We start from the raw sequence: 25929 nt of genomic DNA on the forward strand, positions 1-25929 counted from the left end.
AAAAAATGTAAATATCCCTGAACACTGGTAGTCCACACCTGTACTCCTAGCTACTCAGAAAACTGAGATGTGAGGATCACAGTTCAAGGCCAGCTCAAGCAGGAAAGTTCCAAGAGTCTCATCTTTAGTTAACCACCAAAAAGCTCAAATGGTACAGTGCTATCCTTGAGCAAAACAGCTAAGGGACAGTGCACAGGCCCTGAGTTCAAGTCCCAGGACCAACACCAAAGCAAATAAACAAATAAATAAAATCAAAATATCATAGTTCACATTCTCAATGAGTTATAGAAGATATTAAAGCCAGGAAGCAAGAATAAAGGACTTTATATAAAAAAGAACTTCACAAAACAAGAAAGAGCTCTTAGAAATTAAAAGTACAAGCACAAAGAAGTCCAATAAAAGGATGGAGGATAAATTAGAAAATTCCCCAGAAAGCATAACACAGTTAAAGGAGAAAATGAATATAAAAGAAAGTTAGAGGAAGAGAGTCAAGCAGACATGGAATATAATTCCAAGAAAAAAAAATCACTGGAAATAAAAATGGAGGAAAATTTCTACCCCCTCATAGTAATATTAGAAAATTTCTTAGAACTAAAAGCTTTGAGGAGAAAAGGATCTAAAACATATTCCTCAAACCATGAATTCATGTGCCCATGCTACGTGTTATATAATTGCTGAAGAATAGACATAAGGAAAAACAACCAAGCCAGGCTTGGTGGAACATGTTTGTAGTCTCAGCACTGCAAACATAGGTGAACTAGGGAATTGAGCCTAGACTGTATACCACGTCCCCAGTGTTGAAAATCCTAGCTATTCAGGAGGCTGAGATCTGAGATCTAAGATCTGAAGCCAGCCAGGAGCAGGAAAGTCTGTGAGACTCTTATCTCCAATTAATCAGCAAGAAGCCAGAAGTGGAGCTGTGGCTCTCAGGGTTGAGTTCTAGCCTTGAGCAGAAAAAGTTCAGAGAGAGTGCCCAGGCCTTGAGGTAGGCCCTGGCACAGAAAAAAAGCAGGGCAGGGGGGACTAAAAAAATAAAATAAATACATAAATAAACTAGAAAGAAGAAAAAAACAAAGTTACTACCAAGCACAATGGAATCAGACTTCTCAATTGAAATTTTGAAAGATGAGAAGTACCCAGGAAAAAGTATTCACAATTCTGATGAGAAAAATTTTCCCTAGAACTCCATACCCTGACAAAAATCCCAGTTAAGAATACAGAACGAGTCAGGCACTGGTGGCTCACGCCTTTAATCCTAGCTACTCAGGAGGCTGAGATCTGAGAATCGTGGTTCAAAGCCAGCCTGGAAAGTCTGTGAGACTCTGATCTCCAATTAACCACCAGAAAACCAGAAGTGGTGCTGTAGCTCACAGTGGTAGAAAGCTCAGAGACAATGCCCAGGCCCTGAGTTCTAGCCTGCTGACCCAGGAAAGAAAAGGAGAAAGAATAAAGGATGAAAAAAACAAAAGCTATGTCATACCTGAAAGAACTCCTCTACATATTTCCTGAGGAAGTGACTGTAGGATGTTTCACATCCCAGGAAACTTTTTCAACTTGATCATCTAAAATGATTATGAGAAATCCCTAGGAAGAAAAACAAAATTCATCTAGGATAATGTTGCTGCTGACATCCTTGCATTGCTATGTTCTACTAAACAAGACATAAATTTTTTTTAAAAACCTGTAATATGTAAAAGCTAGGAAATTCAGAAAACAGAAGAGCCAACTAGGGAAAATGGCAATGGAAAAATCAATGCAACAGGGAAAAAAGAGAGTTAGGTAAAAACCAATCCAGAAAGATGATAGAGAGAAACAGGGTGGATGTCTACAAAACAATTTGACCAAACTGATAACAGAAATAATATTCAATATGACTAAGTACAATAGCAGTTTCATGGCTCTGTTAAGAATTGGTGGAAGAATTAGGAACAAGTTCATATGAAAATGATTTTTGGAAGGAGACCAATAATACAAGAAAGGAAGAATGCTCATAGCACAAGGGGTGTCTCAGTTATAGATATGCTTTAGGAAGTTATGATAGTATACGAATTTATCAGTGATTTAAATAAAACTGAAAATGAAAATATTAGATGGATGGAGGAAGGGATACATGAGGGAAAGATTTTTAAAAAAATCAAACTCCTCATAAAAGACAACACAGAAAAATCACAAAACAATACTTTGTCAATAGTATGTGTAATCACAAATATGGAATTCAGAGGAAACAGTTCATTCATCCTAACAGCTTTGGGGAAAAAGGGATATGAGGAAAGGAAGTATTAGATTGTTATAACTCTGTAGTTCCAACTATGAGCTACACATTAAGCTTCACCTCTATCAAACATTAGTGAAATTGTATAGAGGAAAATAAAACCCACAAGTTGATTCATCCTCACACACAGCAGTTGCACACCTCCAAATTAGATCATGAGTTAACCTCTGAGAGCTACCATTAGGTAATTTAATTCCCTGAGAAGTTCATAGGATCTCCATATGCTGGCATGGAAGGTGACACACATAAAATTCATCACAATCGTGTGTTTATAAAGGGCTATACTGTTTACAACGTGCATACAAAATTATTTCAATCCAATCCCAACTACCATTTTGTGGATAAAGTCACTAGGGCTCAGAGAGAGAAAGATCCATCTGAGGGTTTGCAGGTGACATACAAGCAAGCCCCATGTGCACACAGGTAAGCCTTCAATGAACACATTCATCCTAGTAGAAGGCAGTTGTATTTTCTAACTTGTATGGACCAGTGAGATATTGACTGATTTCTTTTCCAAGTATATTTATGCCTTTGTCAATCTAGGGTCACAAAGAGAAGATTATTTTAAAATAGTCCATCGGGGTGGGAGGAAAGCTGGGGGGGGGTCACATTTTGTTTCCAATAAAATCAAAATGGTGAAAATAAACTTTACAACTTGGGCAGGGGGACTAGGGAGGGAGGGAGAGGGGGAGAAAAACAAGGGAGGGGGTAACAATGTTTGGCAAGAAATGTACTCATCTGAAGAGCTGAGGGACAACGCGCAGGCCCAGAAATTCAGGCCCCACGACCGGACTCCCCCTCCCCCCACACCAAAAAAAAGAAATGTACTCATTACCTTACGTATGTAACTGTAACCCCTCTGTTCATCACCTTCACAATATAATTAAATTAGAAAATAAAATAAATAGAATCAAACTGGTTTCACTGATTAACATGGAAAAAAAATGAAATTTTGTATCGCAAAGCTTAATATTGTTGAATATCATTGCCATATTGCTTGATCGTCTCAAAATTATCAACTGAATTTTGTGGAAAACTAATTTCCACTCCTTAATCCTGAAATTCATTTGCAAGATGCATTCCCACAGCAAGCAGATCACATGGGCCTTTGGATCTAAAATTACTCATTACTCTCGGTGGCCTTAAACCAAGATGCTATTCCTTCCTGTATGCTAATATTACTTTGATCTCTAAACTGCTCCCTCCTTGCTCCTACTTTTCCCTACTTGCCATTTATCTAAGGAAATGGTGAATTCCCAAAATGCAGGGTGTCTGCAAGCTCTCAGGCAAAGCAACGCAATGTACAACATGCAAGGAATATAGCAAGTGTTCTCAGCCTTCCAGAACGGTATAAAAGCCAGAAGACAAAATTGGTCACATGGAATTCCTACCATAGTGTTGTATTCCATTTATGGGAGATTTGTGTCTGAAAACAGTATGTAGTGAGTAGCTGAAAGCAAAGCTTTCTTCCCTTCAAAAGTATCTGTATTCCTATTAACTCATTCTGCCAATCTCTGTACATTCAACGGGGTCAGGTGGTAACACAAGCTCTTTGACAGTAAATACCTTTCACCTGCTTGACCATAGTTTTCAAACCAATTCAGGACACACATTTCTCTCATTAATTTCTTCAGTGATTCCTAGATATTACAATCAAGGGGGGAGGGGGGAGGAAGGGAGAAAACTATCCGGTTCATTTTTTTTAATCCTACAATACTAAGAACTTTCTTCAAATATTTTAGGAAATCCATCTCTGAGCAATAAGCCACAATCCCAAATTTTTCTGTGTATTGACCTGTATTTGGGAACTTAAAATGATGGTGGTTTGCTAAAATACTCAGGATTGGTATGAAATTCAAACGCTACTTATTACAGTATGTGACGTTAAAAAAAATGAGGTCACAGTCAGACTCAGACATCTAACATTCTCAGCTGAGACTGGAGATGGACAGACCCGCTACTGCCTGCCTCAAAGACGGGGGAAAGCCCTCATCTCAACCACCAGGGGCGCTGCAGAAAGTACAAGCATCCCTCCCTCTCCATGCCCAGGGAGGAGTGGGCAGCTCTTACCCACTCTGCAGGGCTGGGAGTCAGGCAGGCGGGCAGTATCATTTCTAAAGCACTGGCTTTTGGAACAATACTGGCTTCGGGGTCTTCCCACATCTGAGTAGAGGACTTGGCCTCTCTTTTCAAAACCCTCCAATGGCTCCCAACGAATTACAAAATCCAGATTCTCAAGGACATCTGTCCTGAGCGATTCACCTGCCTTCCCTGTCAAGCCATCCATCCTCCCTCCCCAGCCTTATGCGCAAAGCAAAAATAAGTCCATGGTTCACAGGGACTGCACAAATCTGTCCTGTGTTTCCACCTGCCTGTAGGAGTCATTTCTCCTACGTGTCTTGCTGCCTAGAATAGCTTCTGCTTTCTCCTCCTGCCTCTACCTCCTCCCGTTGAAATCCCACCAACTCTTTAAAGTCAGTGCTCCAAGTAAATGTCTCCCAAACAGAAGTAACCTGTCCCTCTTTCATGTTCCCGTGGCCCAGGTAGGATGAGATGCATGTGCATCACTTGATGCCTGCTGTTTATCTTTGCTCAGACTGCTAGTGAACGAGGACTACAAAGGAGACAGAACTGGCAAAGGTCCTTTATCTGGGCATTTTTAGGTTAAACAATTCAAATGATTTATTTTGAGGACTTTTAGGAAAAAAAGATTTTAAGCCAGGGGTTTGGGCTCCAAAATGATGTTTCTACTTTGCCATAGAGAAGCTAGGATATGCTTTCTCCATTGTATCAGTGATTGGAATGGGGCCCGGCCTTTCCCTTCTCTACCTAGCTACGTCCTCCTCCCTTTCCAAGACACGTGAGACCCCCGGACATTCTAGATCTTCCATTTTTCAGTCTGATGCCCTTTCCCTTCCTCAGGGCTCCCAAGCTGCCCACTGACTCTCTCTCTTTGTGTTTATAATCCTGTAATATATGTAACATGCACACCTTGCTTCTTTTCTTCATAAAGATATAGCAAAGGTTCTAACTTCTCTTTCATTCTAGCACTTAACTAGTACTTAGAGTATTTGACAGAGGCGGCACTCAATACATTTCTGTCTCTGTGTATGTGCACGCACGCATGCACATGTGCATGCACACAAACACATACAACCAGTCATGAGGTTTGAACTCAGGGCTTGGACTCTGTCCTTTGCTCATAGCTAGTTTTCTACCACTTAAGGCACAATTCCACCTCTGACTTTTTCTTTTTCTTTTTCTTTTTTTTGGGGGTGGGGGGTCCGTTGTTGGGCCTGAACTCTGGGCCTGGGCGCTGTCCCTCAGCTCTTCAACACAAGGCTAGCGCTCTACCACTTGAGCCACAGCACTACTTACGGCTTTTTTCTTTTTGCTTATGTGGTGCTGAGGAATCGAACCCAGGGCCTCTGCATGCAAGGCAAGCACTCTACCACTGAGCCACCTTCCCAGCCCACCTCTGGCTTTTTCTTAAGTGATTAATTGGAGTAAGAATCTCACAGACTTTCTTGCCTAGGCTGGCTTTGAACCTTGATCCCCAAATCTCAGTCTCCTGAATAGCTAGTACTATAGGCATGAGCCACTAGTACCCAGCAGCATTCAATACATTTTCCCCCAATAAGTTAAAACAACTTAAATGTTTTTTAAAGATATGAACCATCTATTATACAACTTTGAACTCCCCACCAACAGTCTGAAATAGTGTTTTGTACAGGTAGCAAATTATTTCATAGCTACTTTTACAAAATAGGTTTTTATCTAGAGGACTGTTTATGTTATAAAACACAGGTTGGGGGGACCACAATGATCTCTCAGCAATACTTTCTTAAGAACTTATTTTTCTTTCCCATTTTTCAATTATAAAGCTTCAAAGGAAGTCCTGGGGACGTGGACATGCTTTGGAGCCTGTGGTGCCCGGTCTAGTTCATTCTCATCTTCTGAGGCTTCTCTTCTTTCCCATTTCTCATCATCCTCACAAATTATCTCATTCCCTTCAGCAGAGGATGCACATTACCAGGGTTATTTTTAGAACACCCTTGTGTGCAATATTGGCAGTTCAAAGCACCAGAGAGAATCTGCACAAATCCACGGGAGTCTTCCTGGGGCTCTTGCTCTGTCCTTGAAACCCTCTATTTAATGTCCTCAGGTCTTCCTCTCTGGGCACCAGGAAAACCACGTGAAGGTTTAAGTCCTAGCATTTACTTTCATGTCTCCCCAGTGAGTGCAAGATAAATGTTTATTGAACAGGATGAGAACTCATGTTAAGAACAAATGCTAGACAGTTTCTGTGACATACACAACACAAGCTGAAGCTACAGATCCACCATACTCCAGGTTAATTCGCATCAGTTTGGACTGATGGGAATCAGTTCAGGACCCTACCGATAAGGAAAGCAGCAACCATCTCCCCACCTGTCACTCTTCCCACCCACCCCCACATATATATGCAACCAACACAGACTGAGCTATTTTAGATGGCAAAATACCAGCCTACCCAAAAGCCATAGAACATGGTTTCTTCTGCTTAGAGTTCTCTGTGTTTGACAGTACAAGAAGGTGTGGCCTATGAAGAAGGTTGAGGGCAAACTCCCTGTCCTTATCATTCGAGAAGCCAGTCACTGCTGTAGTGAGAAGGGGAAGAACCATGACCAGAGGCATGATGGGAAGTATGAAGACCGACCTTTCCCAAAGGTCCTGTGTGAAAGCTCACTCCTTTCCAGTTACACTCCTAAATTATAATGTGCATGCATATGTGTGTGTGTGTGTGTGTGTGTGTGTGCACGCGTGCGCATTTGTGAACACTGGTACTGGACTTGAACTCAAAACTGGGTTCTATCCTTTCTTTAACTTTTTCACGCAAAGCTATTTCTCTACCATTTGAACCATACCTCCACTTCCAGCATTTTTCTAGTTAACGATAGATCAAAGTCTTAAGAGATGTTTCTGACCAGGCTGGCTTTGAACTGCAATCCTCAGATCTCAGTGTAAACCATTGGCACCCAGCACAACTTCTGAAATAGACTTCCTTTTGGCCATACTAAGGTTTGAACTCCAGGCCTCACAAGCACTCGACTATCGAGCTACATATACTCCCAGCCCTTTTGCTATAGTTTTTTGGGTTGGTTTATTTTTTCAGACAAGAGTCTCATGATTTTTGTCTAGGGCTGTATTCAGACGGTGATTCTCCTACCTCAGCCTCCTCCATAGTTGGCATTACAAACCTGAACCACCATGCTCAAGTTGTTTGTTGAGATGGAATCGTGCTGACTTTTTGCCCAGGCTTACCTTGTACTTTCATCCTTCCAATCTCTATCTAAAATCCCAAATAGCTGGGATTACAGTATGCATGAACCCAACTAGACTTCCTAACTCAATGATGGCTAGCTAGGAGTTTCTGTGCCTTTGATAAATTAGTGTATGCACATGTCCTTCAAAGCAGCCATGTCCAGGTGAACTTTGTGCAGAGATAAAAGTGTTCTCGGTACAGCTCCCAGCTGCCACTGGTTATGTGTGGTCAATGCAACAGAGGAACTGGATTTTGTGGTTAATGGAATTCAGCTAGTTTTAATCAGCACCGGAGGCTGATGCCTACCATGTCAGACAGCACAAGCCCAGGGCCTGAAACACTAACTACTACCCTTAGAGTATGTATGCTCTTGGCCACACGCTATAAATTTAGCCAAAGTACAGGTGGGCTTTTTTGTTTTTATCAGCTCTGTGAACATTTACTAAGAGAAAGTTCACCAGGTCTTCTCAGATAAAGAGCTAATAACAAGTTTAGAAAAGGTGACCATAGACATGTTCCGCATTACAATGGGTTCAACAGGTGGATATAGGCAACCTAAGTCTGAGAAACTGAATTGATAGGAGAGTGGTCCATAAGAGAGAGTCTGTCCTTTCCTATGAAAAAGGAGGAAAAAAAGAGAAAGGAGGGGGAAGAGGGGATGAGGAATAGAGGGACTTGGGGAGGAACAGATGAACAGGCAAGGGGATGGATCTAGAACTTTCTAGAAGTCTTCAGTGTCTGAAATACATCTAAAACATGCCAAGTAAACATTTAGCTAAGTGAAATGACAAGTCTTGAAGTGCAATTGCTGCAACCTAAGCAAAACTTGAAAATGTCATCAGTAATTTGTTGAATTGGCAGTCAGGCAATTTGGCTCTGGGGATGAGTTTTACAGCAGCTGCTTGTACCCGTACTTGGCCATATGCACAACCAAAGGCCACAGGGGAAAAAACTAAGTCTCCACAAATCTAGATAAGTCAGTAGTACGGTGAGGTGTCAGAGGAAGAACAGGTAGAAATCTAGCCTGGACACTTTGGTCCTGCTCTGGGTAAAGAAATATGTGTTAATGTTTCCACCCAAACTTGAGAGCTGGCTCTCATTTGAATGGAGATCTAGTATGTGCTAGTCATTACGTTCAAAGCCTCTACCCTACAATAATGCTGTCAGAAGAATTAACTGAATAATCACTTAGCACACAGTAGGGCCTCCATAATTATTCCTGCCATTGCAATGAACAATAGTGAGAGCAGATGACTGTGTGCCCTGCCCCACCACCATGCCAAGGAGGGGGTCACAGATTTTCATCCTATCCTCCCAGCCCTTCTTGACTTGATTTCCCCTTAGAGACAATGGGTTTCTAGAACATCAGAGCTGCTTCGCCAAAGCTGTCTTGAGTAATTGTAGAAAGAAAAAAAGTTGTAAGAAAGAAAAAAAATTGTAGAAAAAAAAAGTGCACCCAGGAAACAGTACGTGAGGCATTCATTGCTGGAGAGAGGCTGGAGAACAATCCTACTAATGAGCTCCACAGTGCGGTGGGAATAGCTTGTCTGCCGTCTGTGAACTCGTCCATATATTCCTTCTGCTGAGCATCACTTGTGGTTCCTGGAAGAGGGACTTTGCCTCAGATGAAAAGAAACTTACTGGAAGTTAAAGACTGGCTTCGAAGCATCCCAGCTAGTTCCAGAAAGAGGCATCTCTCTCTCTCTCTCTCTCTCTCTCTCTCTCTCTCTCTCTCTCTCTCTCTCTCTCTCTCTCTCTCTCTCTCTCTCTCTCTCTCTCTCTCTCCTCTCTCTCTCTCTCTCTCTCTCTCTTGCTCTCTCTATCTCTCTGTCTCTCTCTCTGTCTCTCTCTGTCTCTGTCTCTCTCTCTGTCTCTCTGTCTCTCTCTCTGTCTCTCTCTCTCTCTCTGTGTCTCTCTGTGTCTCTCTCTCTCAAATGGCTTGGAGAGGAGAGCAGGTTAGAATGCACAGCACACTTTCAGAAAACAACAAAGGTTACTCCCATGGGGCAATTCTGTAAAGATTTGTCTATACACAAATATAAACACTCCACAACAGTTACAACAGAGATGGGGCAAATGCTTGGAGGTTCACAGTGCTGCCCCTCTGTCTGTCTGTCTGTCTGTCTGTCTGTCTGTCTGTCTCTCTCTCTCTCTCTCTCTCTCTCTCTCTCTGTGTCTCTCTCTCTCTCTGTCTCTCTGTCTGTCTCTTTGTCTCTCTCGCACACACACACAGAGGGACATCATTATACTGATCTTTTCGTTATCTTCATTTTTAAGAGTCTTCTAGTGCCAGAAAAACCTCAATTCAGTGAACTCTTGGCCACACGCCAAGTTGTTAGCTGCAACAACATTTCCACCTATTACTTTATATTACCTCAAACAAGCTAGAAGTCTAACCTACCCACCATATTCCACGGGGATGGTATCTACAGATGCTAATGGCCTCAACACATACCTGCTTCTCGACCATATTTTCTGGAGACTTGCAACATGTGAAAATCGCATCGCTGCCCACCACTCACCACATGTCGGGATACAGAAGTCTAGTTATTAAGTGATCAGTGCTGCTGAATTAGTTTTCACCATATACTTAGCAAATATGTTGAGGTGGCTATTTCTTCCCCTAAAAAAAATCACTGAACTGCCAGAGCATGTCCTCCACGGAGACCTGAAATGCGCTTGTTATAAAAATGAAATGCTATTCTTGGAATACCTATGTCATTACTTGAACTGAATCTCCTTTACAATGAAAGGGCTGCTGCTTAGCAACTAATGCAAAGAAAACTCCATCCCCCCCATCTCTTTCTCTCTGCCTCCTCTTCTCCCCCGCCCCCCAAGTAGAGGGAACAGCCTACACAGACCTTCATTCTATGGTTCATGTTTCCATGTATAATGGAAGGGTCATGAGGATATCAATGAAGTGATGTTGGTTGCCAAATCAAGACATAGGGCGTGGCATGCCAGCTAGGAGTTGATTCCAACTTGAGTAACAATGGAGATACATTCAAGTCCGTAAAATGAACAAGAGGCGAATGCTGCTATCTGTCTTGCTATGGACAGACATGTGGAAACTGGAATTCAGATTTCAGATTTCAGATCCCCCAATCCACCTGGGGGTAGTCCCAGGCGACTGGCCGAGGGAAACCATCGAGCTGTTTCAGCTACTGAGTCTTTTCCCTCTGTACACACTGGCTAGGAAAGCAACACGGAGTTGCTACGATTATTTTGAGGGTAAAATTAGATCAGGTATGTGAAAGAAGTTTATAAATGGTAATCCTTCAATGCACCATGCACATTTTTATTATTATTAAGTAGCTAAATTTAGCCGGTATTAACAGTTAAAGAAATCTCCAGAAATTGGTCTTTAAAAAAAAAGGCCCTTAGATTTTTTTTTTGTTGTTATAAGTAATCCTGTTCTGGCTCATGGAAAGCTTCTGTTTTAATCTTTAAATAGCCTTTGATGCTTATTTTTGAACGATAGATTTATTTTCCAAAGAAATTCTGGAGGTTCTCTTCAAATGTGAAAAGAATGACTCAGGTTTTTGAAATGGGTCTTTGGATCTTTCTAGGTGTCTCTAGTGATGCACAAGAATACACTTATGGATTAGGAAGGATCTTGTTACAGAAAACTAATATTCCCAACACCTGAGGCCACAACAGGTCAGTTAGCCAAAGGTGAAAGACCCACCTCTTCCAAGAATTCTTCTTAATCAAATATCACTAACCACCATTTCAGCTAGAAAAAGTGTACGCCATCAGTCCTCATTCCTTCACTACACCTGAGTTCATGTTCAATCACCGTGCCCCTTCCTTCAAGTTCCCTTCATCGTGTCTTGTCCCGGAGGTAGAATTTAAAGGGATCAGTGCAAAGTTCTAATCCTTGCAATCTTCTCAGGCCCTAGACTGACTTCTACATTGTATGCAATGGGAAATTCTGATGGTTTATGAATATCATCATGGAAAGCTTGATCTTGACCTGCTTATAACTGAGAGAAGTGTGCAGCCATTCAGACCTGAGCGGCCATCAAAAGGACACATCCCTGCCAGCCAGGCACAGTCAAGGCCTCTCTCCATGTCCTAAGAGAAGCCTGGCTGCGAACCCTAAGATGAAATACAAGGTGTCACCCATCCAGAGGTGTCGGTCGAAGAAGCCAGTCAATTGTGAGTATATGAGTACTTGCACACATCTGAAGAGCAAGGGTGCAGGAAGAACCCGAGAATAGAGAAGTAACTGGTACTAAGCAAGACATATGGCAGGAGCTATGGCTCCGTGGTAGAACATCAGCCTACTCAACTGCAAGGACCTGAATTCATAGACACCACCACCACCACCACCAAAGTGAGATAAATACGGGCACAGATCATGGCCTGCCACTTGGCTTGTGCTTAAACTCTAGGCCTCAGTAGTCCTCCTCTGCAAAATGGAGATTATAATACCCCTCTCTAACTGAGAGTTCCAGGACTGCACATCGACAACATAGCAGCTTGGATAAGGACTCCACACAGTAGGTCACATGCAGTGGTGAATACCCAGAGGAAGGGAGCGAGGAAGCTAGTATTTGTAGTTTGCATCTGGACAAAGAAAAGCCTTCTTCCTTCTCTGGGATACACTTGACACAAGACTGAGAAGTGCATGGATTGCTGGTGGCCCCGGGAATGGGCTCTCAGAGGCCCCTAGGAAGAATAAGAACAGTGATGTCCTTGGCTTCCTAGGTCATTGTGAGCAAGAATAGGGCAGGGTGGTATTGCAGGATGAGTATCTGTACCCTCTCTCCAATGAATGCACCAGAACCCTACCTGCCTCAAATGATAGCAGTACAGGTGGGGTCTGGGGGCCGAGATTCATTCATGGAAAGTAGAGCTGGCATGAATGAGATCATAGCCTTCTAAAGAGATATACAACTCAGGTCTGTCCACTTGGCCATGTGAGGACACAGCAAGAAGGCAGCCATCTGCAACCCAAGACAGCCCTCGCCAGACACAGCTGTGCTAGCATCCAGGTCTCAGACTTGTAGCCTCAAAAACTGTGAAAATAACACACACACCTGCCATCGAGAAGCATCCAAACTGTGGTACATGACTGCAACAACCCGGGCTGACTTACTGAGCTGGGAACACCACACAGCCCAGTGGTTGTCCATCTGGCCAGGGAAAATCAATCTCTGTATCTTATGTAGCTTCCTGCCTAGCCTTAAACACTAAGGACAGTGCTAACTACAGAAATAGAAATATGCCATTGAAATTTTGCAGTGATAAGGGAACCAATGTAAAAGGGAGAAAGAACCTAGTCCCTGAGGATGCCAGCCCATGAAGAAAGTTAATAAAGCCCTCCGTATCAAATACCAAGCTGGGCTGTCTACAATTCCAACTAAACAGGAAGAAGGAGATAGGATGATTTCTGTCCAAAGCTAGCTGTGGCAAAAAAAAAAATACAATCTGAAAACCAAACTAAAGCAAAAAGAGCTGGGGCATGGCTCAACTGGTAGGACACTTAGCTATGAAGTAGAAGGTTCTGAGTTCAAATTCCAATACCATCACCAAAAGAGGAAAGGAGAATCTGTTTTTAATCAAGTTCTTCCCTCAAAAACCTCTACAGAGTTGGGTGTGATGGTACCTACCTATAATTCCAGCTACATGGACTATGGAGATTGGGAGGAAAGTGGTTCCATGGTCAGCCCAGGGAAAATGAGTGTAAATCTCTCCCCTCTACCAATGAACAAGCTGGGAATGTTAGTATATGACTGTAATCCCAGCAATGTGGGTGGTATAGAGAGGAGAATCTTGATCCAAGGCCAGTTCCAGGCAAAAAGTTCAAGATACAATCTGAAAAATAACTAAAGTAAAAAAAGAAAAGTAAGGGATGTGTCTCAAGTGGTAGAGTTCCTAAATGACCAAGAATGAGGCCCTGAAATCAAACACTAGACAATAACAATAATAAATAATAATAATAATACATGGAACCCTTTCTACCTGCTTCCATCCAAGTCCTTCTTTATCTTTAAACAAGCTGCCTTCATTTGTTTGTTCATATATCTGTTATTTATTTATTTAAGTAGTTCCTGTTCAGGAGCTAAAACTCTCACTTGAACTAAGGCTATCCCTTGGCTCTTTTGCTCAAGGCTGGTGGTGAGCATCCAATTCTAGATTTTTACTGGTTAACTGGAGATAAAGAGTCTCATGGGCTTTCCTGCCCAGGCTGGCTGGCCTTGAACTTCAGTCCTCAGAGCTCGGCCTCCTGAGTAGCTAGGATTATTGGCATAAGCCACCATCCCCAACTTCATTTGTTTTAAATAAAAGTTGTTTTCTCGTGTTTTGTTGTTGTTGCTGTTGTTGTTTGATAGGAGCCTGCCACCTGTCTCATACACAAAGAAATTACACACTTGACAGCATGCCTTAGTTCCTTCAAGGAACCTGCTTTGGGCTATTTTATAAAGCTCTCCATGATACACAAAAGGAGTCAGGCTGCCATAACTTTGTCTTTTTACAAAATGTGGATTTATCCCTTCAAAATTAATTTCAGAGTCCTAAGCCAGTTGTACTTGTTCAATAAATATTTAAAAGCCATCTGTGTTGTATTTTTTTAAAATAAATTCTGCTATGTGGCCTGGTTGAATTGACAGACAGAACATCCCAGAAGGCTGAGCCTCTCCTTTTTTTAATCCTGGGCAGGTAACATCTATAAAGCTTTTTCTCTGATTGTCAGGACAGGCCAGCCGGCCATTGTCTGTGTGCACAAAGCAGACATCATCAAGACAGGCCAGCAGAGAAATAAGCCCTGTCCTGGAGTGATGGGTGACAGCTCTATTTCCAATGCTATGTATGTGTTTATTTCGGTATCTTTTCCTGACACCCGTAGCTCTGTCCTCCATGTCTGGCCACCAGCTCTAAGTGACCAGGTGGGAGCCTGGGTGGCTGCCACCTGACTCGTTAGCATATCGATGCCTGTCTGCTCTGCCTTCTGCCTCTGTCTGCTCCAAAGTCCAGAGTACTCAGGGGCGCTGCTCTTCTCTCATTACTGATAAGAGTGAACTAGGATTCAGTAAGCTTCAAAAGAGAGAATACATATTCCGCACATCTCCATGAATGTCAAAACCCATACATTAAAGTTCTTAAATGTATGGCTAGGTCATTTTCATATTATCTGACCATTTTACTATCAGTTACTGACATATGATATTGGATATTTTGAAGAATAATAAATGAATCTGATCTGTAACTGGATATAAATATAGACAACACCACCGTAACAAATACAAATGCATTGGCCTTGTGAAAATCAGCATTATAAGTATCAATTCAATTAAATCTCAAGTGATCCTACTGAGGTAATACTACGCTAGTTCCATTTCAAAGACAGGGAAGCCAAGGCTCAAGGGGATTAAATGACTTGCAGAAGGACACACAGTTGTCAGAAGTAGAGAGGTGAACCTAGAATCCAAGCCCTGAAGCACTGTGTCATTATTCCTCTGAAGGGTCAGAATAATGAAGTCCGGTTACAGTTCAGTCACTACCGATTTAATCATGTAATGTTTCTTTCCTGCTGTCCAACAAAATCCAGACTAATGATGCAGCTTAAACCAAAACTGGTTCCTTATCAGAAAATCATTTGTGATTCTAAAAATCTGGTGGTAAATGTCCATTTACCCAAAACTCAAGGACATTAGATGCAAGAGGTGAGGACATCCTCATTGGAAAGCTACAATGATGTTCCTTCCATTTCTAAAGCTCACAGAAGTCAGGGCTGGAAGGAAATTCACCCAGGAAGACATTTCTGCCTATCTCTTCCCAATCACTGCCCCTTCTTTCAGCAGGACGCAAAGATTGGGTTACTTTTCACACACACACACACACACACACACACACACACACACACACACACACACACACACACACACACACACACACACACACACACACACACACACACACACACACACACACACACACACACACACACACACACACACACACACACCTGATGACTTACTTCTCCTTAGCATAACCCAAGCAAGGTTCTTTCCACCTCTCTCGGAGCACAGTGAATGCTGGGAAATCCACAAGCCATTCTTGGCATGCTCTGTGGGTTCGATGAGTAAAAGTAGCTGTCACTTTTAAGACTTTATTATTAAGTGAGTTAAAAACAAAGGGAAAGTTTACTTAGGAGACAAAAACCTTCTTCTTTAATAACTTGTCATCCTGACTCAACCGGACAGCTTGGAAGAAAAAGTGAGTGGAGTCACACACAGTAGAGTTCGCTGGAGTAACCCAGCTGGCAGGACCGCAAGTCCGAACAGACCCCAAGAATGCTGGATTGCCATCTCTGAGTTAAGTTCTAATCATAGAAGGCAAAGTCAACAGAAACTTCCCTGAGGAGAAAATCAATGCTGCCCCTTGGAAAGGGACGAGACAGATAGAAAGAGAACCAGAGAGCTAATTAGTGCTACTCAGAAGGCAAATTAAGGCCTTTTCTTTGACAAGCTGCAAATAGATGGTTAAGGAAGAGCTTCTGACACCCTCCCTGAGTCTCCAACAGCTGGCTAAATGGCTAGTGCAGATACTCAAAGTGGAAATTGTATACAGAAACCCAGTCCTGGATTGCAGAGCAGTATACATAGAAGAAAAAGGAAGGCATTTATTTCAGAAGAGAAGAAAATCACAATTATGATGGACCAATAAGAATAGTGATTTATACAGACATAATAATTTAATTTATTCATTCAATAAATATTTATCAAATACCTACTGAACAAGAAGAACAGGATCCAGAGATTCAAATGCTAAGGTACTATTTCCATCTTCAAAAAAGCTAAGAACTCAACAAAGAAAAGAAAAATCACTCTATGCTGTGTCCTTTGCATAGAAGTAACTCATTGAACTGGGTCCTGGTGGCTCAGGCCTGTAATCTTAGCTATTCGGGAGGCTGAGATCTGAGGATCATGTTTTGAAGCCAGCCCAGACAGCAAAGTCCATGAGACTCTTATCTCCAATAAAGTACTCAGAAAAAGCCAGAAGCAGTGCTGTTGCTCAAGTGGCAGAGCACTAGCCTTGAGCAAAAAGAAGCTCAGGGACAGCACCTAGGCCCAAAGTTCAAGCCCCAGGACTAGCAAAAAAAAAAAAAAAAAAAAAAAGAAAGAAAGAAAGAAAGAAAAATAGAAAGAAAGAAAGAAAAATAGAAAGAAAGAAAGAAAGAAAGAAAAAGAAAAGGAAAGAAAAGAAAAGGAGTAACTTAATTGAATCTTCACAACAACCTTGAGGAATATATTCCTAATTCTATATTTTATTATTTTATTTCATTGTGCTAGTACTGTGGCTTAAACTCAGGGCCTGGACACTCTCCCTTAGGCATTTTGTACTGGTGCTCTACCTCTTGAGCAACAGCTGCACTTCTAGCTCTTTTTACAGGTTAACTGGATACTGGTTCCCTTTCCTGAATATTAGCCCTGATTGGCTTTGAATTTCTATCTTCAGATCTGATCCTGCTAAGTTGCTAGGATTACAGGTGTGAGACAGGGGTGCCTGGTAAAGAAAAATAAAGCCAAAGGTTTAGATTTGGCTTTGCTCTTGGGCTTCCTTCCTCAGAATAATAAAAGGTCACACACCACTACTTCTGTGCAATAACACTGTCAATTCCAGGGTTCCAGAAGCACTCATTACTCACCATTAAATCACTGGGACCAATGCATACTTAGGTGACAGAACAAATGTCACAGTCCCGATGTGTGGATGATAGTTTCTCTAGGTGCCTCTGTTGTGTGATATATTCAACTCCAGCAATCCCTTGAGGCAGCCTAGGGAACATGTATCCTTCCTCGTATGCCAGCCCAGAAGTCCTAGGGAGAAGTGTAGCCAGGTTGGCCCTCCCTGGAAGTCCTCATTTCCTGAGATTGGAAAACAGAGTATTGGAAAGAGCTAATGCTAATCTAATTTAATATGGCCCCATGAGGCAGTGCTGATGTTGCCACAACAAAATCAAACACGAGCAGATCTCTCCTCCATTTCTCCATACCCTGAATCCATAGGGCCCACTGCTGGAACTCTACCAGGCAAGAGTCCAGCTTCTAGAAGATCAATCCAAGCAGTAGCAGCAGTCTGGACAGCAGTTAGCTGGAAATCTCATCTAGGGTGTGTCCTAACCCGTGAAGCCAATACTTAGTGCCCAAGGAATTAGTGAGGAAGGAGACATTAAACTAGAGCCAAGATTTTCATCTGATCTTGAAGTCTCTGTATATCTAACCAATGTATCAAGCATGGAAAAGACATAAGATAGAACTGATTTACAGAAGAGGATGTTTTGCATGCTAATATTCAGGAGAAAACACACACACACACACACACACACACACACACACACACACACACACACACACACACACACACAAATATATTGGATCCCCATGAAAGGAACAACAAGATCTGGGGTATCCAATTTGACTTCCAACTCTTCATTGTCTTCATCTGTTTTTGCCAGACCAAACACAAATGGAAAGACAGACAACCAACTGAGGATTAAAAATATTTGGAGGAATAAAAAATAATTGTCTCTGACCTGAACACATAAAGACAGTTTACTTGTCATTATTCCCCTACCAATACATTGGAACAGCCATTTGCACAATATTGGCATTCTGTTACATATTATAAGTAATATAGAGACAATGTAAAACTTAAGGGAGGATGAGCACAGGTGTTATGCAAATACTGTGCCATTTTATATAAGGGACTCTGAGTACCTGCAGATACTGATATTTGAAGTGGTCCTAAAAACCAATTACCCACAGATACTGAGGGATAATTGAACTGTATTCTGGTCAACCTACAAATGAAAAGTCATTGTCTACTATGTTGGCTAAGCTAAGAGGTGTATATGTTACTTCTGTATTCAACTCCCTTTAAGAAAGGTCAAGTGCTATCATCCTGGTTGATGAATGAATGTCTTCACAGCCCTGATATTGATATCTCAGGAGAGTTGATAGCTTCCCAGGCCTTCTTAGAAACAATATCATTTGTCACTCGTTGTGTACTTATTACTCAAAGAGGTCCGGATAGGACAGCTCTCCACTGGACCTAGGTTCACCTAAACAATGCCTGTGGGAATTGTTGTAAAGGACACACAGACCTCTAACACAGGTGTGTTCGTAATCATAACAAGTGTCAGGTTGGTGTTTTTATTCTCAAAACTAAAACAAATCCATTTTCCAATGACCCTGATCTTATGTTCTTTTTCTTTCTTTCTTTTGTTTTCTTTTTTCTTTTTTTGCCAGACCTGGGGCTTAAACTCAGGGCCTGGTCACTGTCTGTGAGCTTCTTTTGCTCAAGGCTAACCCTCTACCACTTGAAACACAGCACCACTTCTAGCTTTTTCTTTCTCTGTGGTACTGAGGCATCGAACTCAAGGCTTCATGAATGCAAGGCAAGCACTCTACCTCTAAGCCACAGTCCCAGCCCTTATTGTCATTTTTAGTTCTGTAATGGTAGAAAAGAGTTCCTTCAAATCATATAGCCAAAGGTCCACAATCCAAAGAGTAAAGTTTACAGGAGATAATACAGAATATTATGACCTCAGAGTAGCTTGTGGATGTGGTAACAGATCACTCTGCACACACACACACATACACACACACACACACACACATACACACACACGGATACAGGTATGCACACGTGACCAGAGCTCAAACCACCAGTGAATGCTGGAGGAAGCAACATGATTTGGTAAAAAGAGCAAATTCTTTGGAGTTAGATCTACCTCCTGTCTAAATTCTATGCTTCAGGTTCCTTTTCTATAAAATAGAATTGTCATAGAACCATCAAAAAGATCAATACCCAACCATATTCAACACAGTGCCTGCCCCATAGAACACAACCAGCATCAGGGCCTTCACTTTCCTTTCCCTGTGTGTTTCTGAAAGGTGCCTTTTTTTTATTTTACTGATTTAAATGGGAATCTTACAGCAATTTAAAAAAACCAGTTCCTACATATTATATAGTCATACTCACATATGTATCTGTTACAGAACCATAATTTGCAAAGAAAAAAGAAGTAGTAATTTTAAGAGAAAAGTACCAGCTCACTTACACTGCCTTCCAAAACCTTCAGCTTTACAATCTACAAAGCTATTTGCTCTAAGGGTGCATATTCTGAAATAAAAGAAAAAATTTTCATGTGGAAAAAAAAAGTCCCTCTTCTCCCTCCCTCAAAAAAAAAGCTGACAAAGAAAAAATAATGAGGGGAAATCTAGGGGTTTATTTTACTTAACAAAGTCAAAGTCAAGCAAAATGAATAATCTGCCTCCAGAAATGGTTATTTAAAGGCATTTTGTAAAGGGCTCTGGTTCCTAAAAAGACAGGAGTCAGTGCATATACCCACCCACTCTTCATTTATTTTTAAACCCTAGCTTATATGTTCCTTAGCAACAGGAGGAGCAGATGAGACCCCCGCTACACACACACACTCATGCACACACACACACACACACACACACACACACACACACACACACACACGTCTTTCACATCAAGTTGCATTTTGCAAAAAGCCCCATTCTTCCAAAGGTATGTTTCCCTACCTTCACATCTCCTCTCCACTTCAAATGGTTCCCTTTAGACAAGCAACCAAAATCTCCTACTCCATCGAACTTTTCTGTGTCAATTCTGTTCCCTGAGACCCTCCTGACTTCTCTCCTTGAAGTCCCACCAGCCCCTGTCCTCCACTTCCTCCCTCACCCAGGGAAGCTGCACTCACCCAGGAGCCAACACCCAACTGCAGCCCAAGCAGCTGCTGTTTTCTTTCATCAGCCCCCTGGGAAGACAGCAGTGGGACCCAACTGCAACCCTCTGAGTTCCTGCAGAAATGGCCCCCAAGGCAAGTCTCATGACTCCAAAAGAAAATTATGAATACTAGTCCAAATGGAGAGGTTATCTTGGATCTATCCACACCAGGCCATATCACCTGTCTTCTTCTGGCTTTACAGCTGCAAAGCCTTGTTTGACTGGGTTGGGTCTGTGAATTCAAGGATCAATTGTTCGGCCTTTGGAGAAAACTAGATTAGCAGTCCTCAGATATTAGTGTACTTAAGCCTCAGCTGATGAGTCTTGATTAAGAAACTCCTACCCACAGGCAGTATGGTGCTGTAAGTCTGGAATAGGCAGGCATGGTCAGCAGCCATGTGAGGGGATGTAGCTATAGGTGCCCCCCTAACTTTGGAGACAGTAAAGTTTTACTTACAAATGAAATCCAAGAAGAAGGATGCAACAACATTACACTATTCCCTTCGAAAAGAGTGCTGTCCCTTTCTGTGACTGCATTTGTATGTGTTCACACTTACACATGCCTGTGACTCAAGAGCAATCCAGCAAGCTGCAGCCCCACACCGGATACATTTCCATGAGAGAGGCTCAGAGTGTCCCTGCCAGGAGGCAAGTCGAAGTGATTTTCCTTGCAAACTCTGGCTCAGTAGCCCTACCCAAGGAGGAGTCTGATGAATACTTAGAACTCTTGTGTAGCTGTCGGCCCTGAAGCCCTGGAGCCCAGCAGACCTTCAATGTGCTTCTGCTGGTCCCCCTGCCCCGCCCCCCCCCACACTTCCCCAAGTCACAGCTCCTAAATTAGGCTGGATGTAGTCCTTATTCCCTGGAGAGTCAGACAGGCCATCATAACTAGGAAGTAGAACTGCCTGTGTCCTAGCATACCTCCCAAGAGCTCCCTGAGGCTCCTATTTTTAGAAACTGAAAATATAAAAAGAAAAATAAAATCCATTTTGGATCTGATCTGCACGAGTAACTAAGAGAACAACTCAGGTGGGAAACTCCCTCAGTGCGCACGGAACTAAATGCAAGCCGGGGCTGCAGCAGCCACAAGTTCATGGAGAAGACCATGAAGAAGCACCCAAAGCCACCATTCTGACTCCCAGCACCTGTCCTCATGATGCCAGGCCTCCAGCCCCGGCAATGCCTGTGGGGATCCCAATGATTCACGCCTGCCCCCATAAATAAAGCAACCCCCACAAACCCACACACCTCTGTCATCTGCTTTTGCTTACATAATAGCACATGGTGTGGCAGGCTTAATACTTTTAGATGGCTTTCGGGAAGGGACTGTGAACCCCAGTGGAACAGGGTTATAAGACTGCTGTCCCTGACCCCTTTTATAAAAACCAACTAAAAATACTTGGAACCCCAGCAAGTGCACATCTGTGCTGATCCTCTTGACTTTTAAAAATCATCAGGCACCCAGAGTAGTCGCTTATACTTAATCTTTCTTCTTGGGGGGATGGGAGCAAAGTGGGGAGCCTGGGAACTACTGAATCCTCATGTCTTAGGTTTGGAACCTGACACTATTTGGGGCTCTTTTCTTTCTTAATCCTAATTTGGTGGCCTTTTAGCCCACCATGACCTTGTCTCACAAATGCATTCATCCTTAGATGCGAGTAAGGTCCATTTTCACCCCCACCCCCTCCTCCCTTCCAGCCTGTCAGCGGTGGATTCCCCACAGCTCTTCCTTCTGGGCACACCCAGGAGAGAAGGACCACTCCTGTACCGGTAGCCCCTGTCTCCAGCGGCTAACTACAGACAGTGATGTCCTACCCGTCCTCGATGGGAGATCTGAACACAGATCCAACTTCCATAAGCATTTCTCTTCAGCGTGGGGACGTCCTTCCCTGCCTGTCAGAGTGAGCTCAGCTAGCAAGTTAGTGCCAGAGGTCCGTCCACTGCTGGGGGGGGGGGGGGGGGCGGGGAAAGTGGCTGAAATGGCACTGACTTAAGGGCAACTTTGACGACTTTGCTTCGGAAAACCCGGCACCTTCTGGATCTGTGTCCCCACCTGCACACCTGCCCCCCCCGCCACACACACACACACACACACACACACACACACACACACACACACACACACACTTTTCCTTCTGACCTCAGGGAATTCCCTCCCTTCCTAAATACAGCCTCGGCCGCCGAGATGTTCCAGGGAAAATCCAGGTGCGCCTAGCTTCCTTCCAGCCCACGAACAATGGGACGTAAGAAGGAAGAGAGGTGCAGGTGGGGGAGACGGAGAGAGGTACCCCCAGCTGCCAGGAAGGCAAAGGGTGCCCCCCACCCCGCCGCGCCCCGGTCCGCCCGCCCCGGGGCCGCACCTGCCCGACCTCGCCCCGACTCCCCTCCCCGCGCCTACCTGTAAGAGACCTGCTTCCGGAAAGTTAAGTTCCGCAGCTTCTCCTCCAGCGCCTCGTCTTTGTCCCTCTGGCCGGCAGCCCCGGGCTCTTCCAGCGCAGCGGCGCCCGCGGCTCCGGCGCCCCTCGGGTCCACGCCGCCCTCGGCGCCCAGGCAGCAGCTGCCGGCGCCGCTTCCACTGCTGCTGCTGCTGCTGCCGCCGCCCGTCGCCCCCTTCTCCTCTCCCGCCGAGAAGCTGGGGTTCATGGCGACCGCTCGGGCGGCCGCCGGGGCGGGGGTGGGGAGGGGGAGCCGAGGCGGCCCCGCCGCTGCGGAGGCCCGGGACCCGGAGGACGGCGCTGGCGCCGGCCGCGGCGGCTGCGGGAGCGCGGGCAGGTCCGCGCGCCGCTGGCAGGGGCAGCAAATGGCAGCCCCTTCCCGCAGCATCCATCCGCGGCTGCACCGCACCGGGGCATTGTGGGAAACTCCGTGCCTCCACTCCCCCTCCCCGACCAATCAGAGGCCAGCTCTCCCCACCTCCCCTCCCTCCCCTCCTCCCTCCCCCTTCCCCTTCGGGCAGCCGGCGCCCTCCAGCCCCCGCTTCTCCACCCCCTCTGGCCTCTCCCTAAATCGGGTGCAAAAGCCAGGGCTGATCCCGAGCTCTGTCCACCCAGAGGCGATGAGCTGCCGGGGAGCGAGGAGCGAACGGGCGGCGGCACCCGGCCGGGGCGGGGGGCCGCTGGGGCACGGACACCGGGCTCCAGGGCAAAGTCGGGCGGAGAGCGTGCCGCGCCCCGCGGGGATCGCGCGGGGGAAGCGGGGCCCGGACGGGCGAGGGCTCTGCGCTGCCCCGCGGCGCCCACCGGGCACCCAGTCCCCGGCTGCCCCGAGGCTTCGCGGGGCGGGGGCGAGCGGGGAGGGCTGCTGCATTTTCCCCATCCCACTTCTCGGGGGGCGATCCCTAGAAGCTGGCGCCAGGCAAGCAGCCGGCCAGACATGGGAAAGCTTCGGGGAAGGTAACAAACGCGGAGCAGGTGAGGACGCTGCAGCGAAATTCGTTAGCCGTGTGAATTAAGGAGAAGGGGTGGGGAGCAGAGGGGGGCCAAGTTTAAGCGCCTGTTTCTTGCCTCGGGCGAGGACTGGTGACACCCAGCCCTGAATGCCCTCTTCGGATCCCCGGCCTATCCCGTGCCCTTGCAGACGCTAGCAGCCACTCGCTACACAGCTGTTTTAATTGGATGGTACCGGATCGGATGGCGGGGTGTTCAGCGAAGACTAGGACGGTCCAGGAGGCAGAAGTGAGGACCAGAGCGCCACGTGCTTGCTGAGCTGTCCCGACACCAAGCGCAGCCCAAGTGGCAAGAAGCCCCAAGAAGGGGGCTGGGCGCCTGCGAACCACTCTGGACCCCGCACTGTGGAAAGCAGCCGCGAGCCTGGAGCTCCCTCAGTCTCTCGGGAATTTCACTTGTCTGCTTTGCCCACACCTATTGTTTCTAAGATTATTGAAAACGCCAAGATCTGAACAATGTGTTACAAAGTGCTGGAGACAGATCATGTTCTAAATTAGGGGTTTCCACTCAAGAAATCTCTGCTGTCACCAGACAAGAGGAAGATCTATACTCACAAGTAAGTAGGTGTTCAGAACCCAAGTTTATATACCTAGGTATATATACATGGTGGCAGGAAGAAAGAAGGAAGAAGGAAGAAGGAAGAAGAAGAGGAGGAGGAGGAGGAGGAGGAGGAGGAGGAGGAGGAGGAGGAGGAGGAGGAGGAGGAGGAGGAGGAGGAGGAGGAGGAGGAGGAGGAGGAGGAGGAGGAGGAGAAGGAGGAGCAGCCGCGGCCAGCGGCTGCAGAGTTGTCCAACAACTTTGTCTGAACAAGTTATTTGATTCATTCCTTTTCCTTTCTTTTTTCATGACTCAAACTGGAAGCTTAAACAAAGATGTCAGAAACCTCGCTCCAGCTTCCACATTAAAAACAACAACATTCTCTACACCTGTCCTTTGTAAGTCAAAGGTAAAAGGCATTTCCGGAGTGGAGTGAGGGAAGGTAATAAAAATAAAAACAGCTAGCAGCTATTAAGCCATTTGTCGTGCTAAGCATTTCACACACACACACACACACACACACACACACACACACACACACACACACACACACACACACACACACACACACACACACACACACACACACCCCTCTTTACATCTTCACAGCACCTCTGAGTGTAACTTTCTCCCACACACACAGCTTGAAACTGGCAAACCCAAGAGTCACACCTTGCTGCTCCGTGGTAGTCTCTTCAATTTGTCCCAGTTCGGCGCACCCCATTTTCACAAGAGACCCTTACCTGTTTTAACAGGAAGACCTACAAAAAAAATCTACTGTACCCATAAGATCAAAGAACCAAACTGAGTGGCTGGACCTCAGTTGCCAAACCCTCTCCAAACCATTTCCTAGATTTCTGCCATGTTGATATTTTACTTGAAAATATTCTGCTTAAGCCAGGTATAGGTGGTTCATGCCTATAATCCCAATCACTCAAGAAACAGGCTGAGATCTGAGGATCATGGCTCAGTAGGGAAGTCCATGAGACTATCTCCAATTAAGTGTGTGTGTGTGCATGCGCGCGCACGCATTTTGCTTAAAAAGTATTTGTCATATGAGTCAAGTTCAAACAACTCCTTAACTGATTTTTCAGGCTGTATCAGTGGGTGGTGGATTTGCCCTTCACATTGCTACCCAGAGTTGTCCTGTGTGCCAATCTCTCTTGCTTTCTGCTCTCTCCACTCTCGTCTCTGCACGTGTTGGTCTGCTATCTCTTCTTCCTGCTCTGTAGTACTTAGAATCTTTCCTGTCAAAATGGTTGCTTGACATAAGTACACTTTCATTTTAAAAGTAGCCACCACCCTAGGAAGCTATTTTAAGCCGCAACCCTTGTTCTCCTAAGTGCATGATTGGCCAGGTGCCCTGGCTTTGCTTGCTCACTTGGATAAACTCTTAATAATCATTTTCAAGCTAGCCAATCATACAAGGTGTGAACTTAAATTGTGACCAATCAGAACAAGTAATGAGTTTGGGATAAAACGTGAAGGGAATGCCTGCTCTCTTAATTGGCTGTCAATAACATGCCCTTATGCAGAAGTAAAATCTTTGCCTTACCAAATTCCTCTCAGCCAGTGTCCTTATTTCTACACAGTACCCTAAT

The 25929-nt window shown here is 44.6% G+C and overlaps 1 protein-coding gene across 1 annotated transcript in view; it reads right to left on the reverse strand.

The window, feature by feature from the left end:
• The window catches only part of Dgki (diacylglycerol kinase iota), a 434705-nt gene extending 411533 nt beyond the window's left edge, over nt 1-23172 (reverse strand). Inside the window, 2 exon segments of the mRNA XM_069996861.1 lie at nt 22744-23015; nt 23017-23172. Of these exon segments, the coding sequence (XP_069852962.1) occupies nt 22744-23015; nt 23017-23172 (428 nt within the window).
• Nucleotides 23173-25929: the final 2757 nt, after the last annotated feature.

This window comes from Dipodomys merriami, unplaced genomic scaffold, assembly GCF_024711535.1.
Source record: "Dipodomys merriami isolate MVZ:Mamm:240054 unplaced genomic scaffold, mDipMer1.0.p SCAF_5, whole genome shotgun sequence".
NCBI classification, from domain to species: Eukaryota; Metazoa; Chordata; class Mammalia; order Rodentia; family Heteromyidae; genus Dipodomys; species Dipodomys merriami.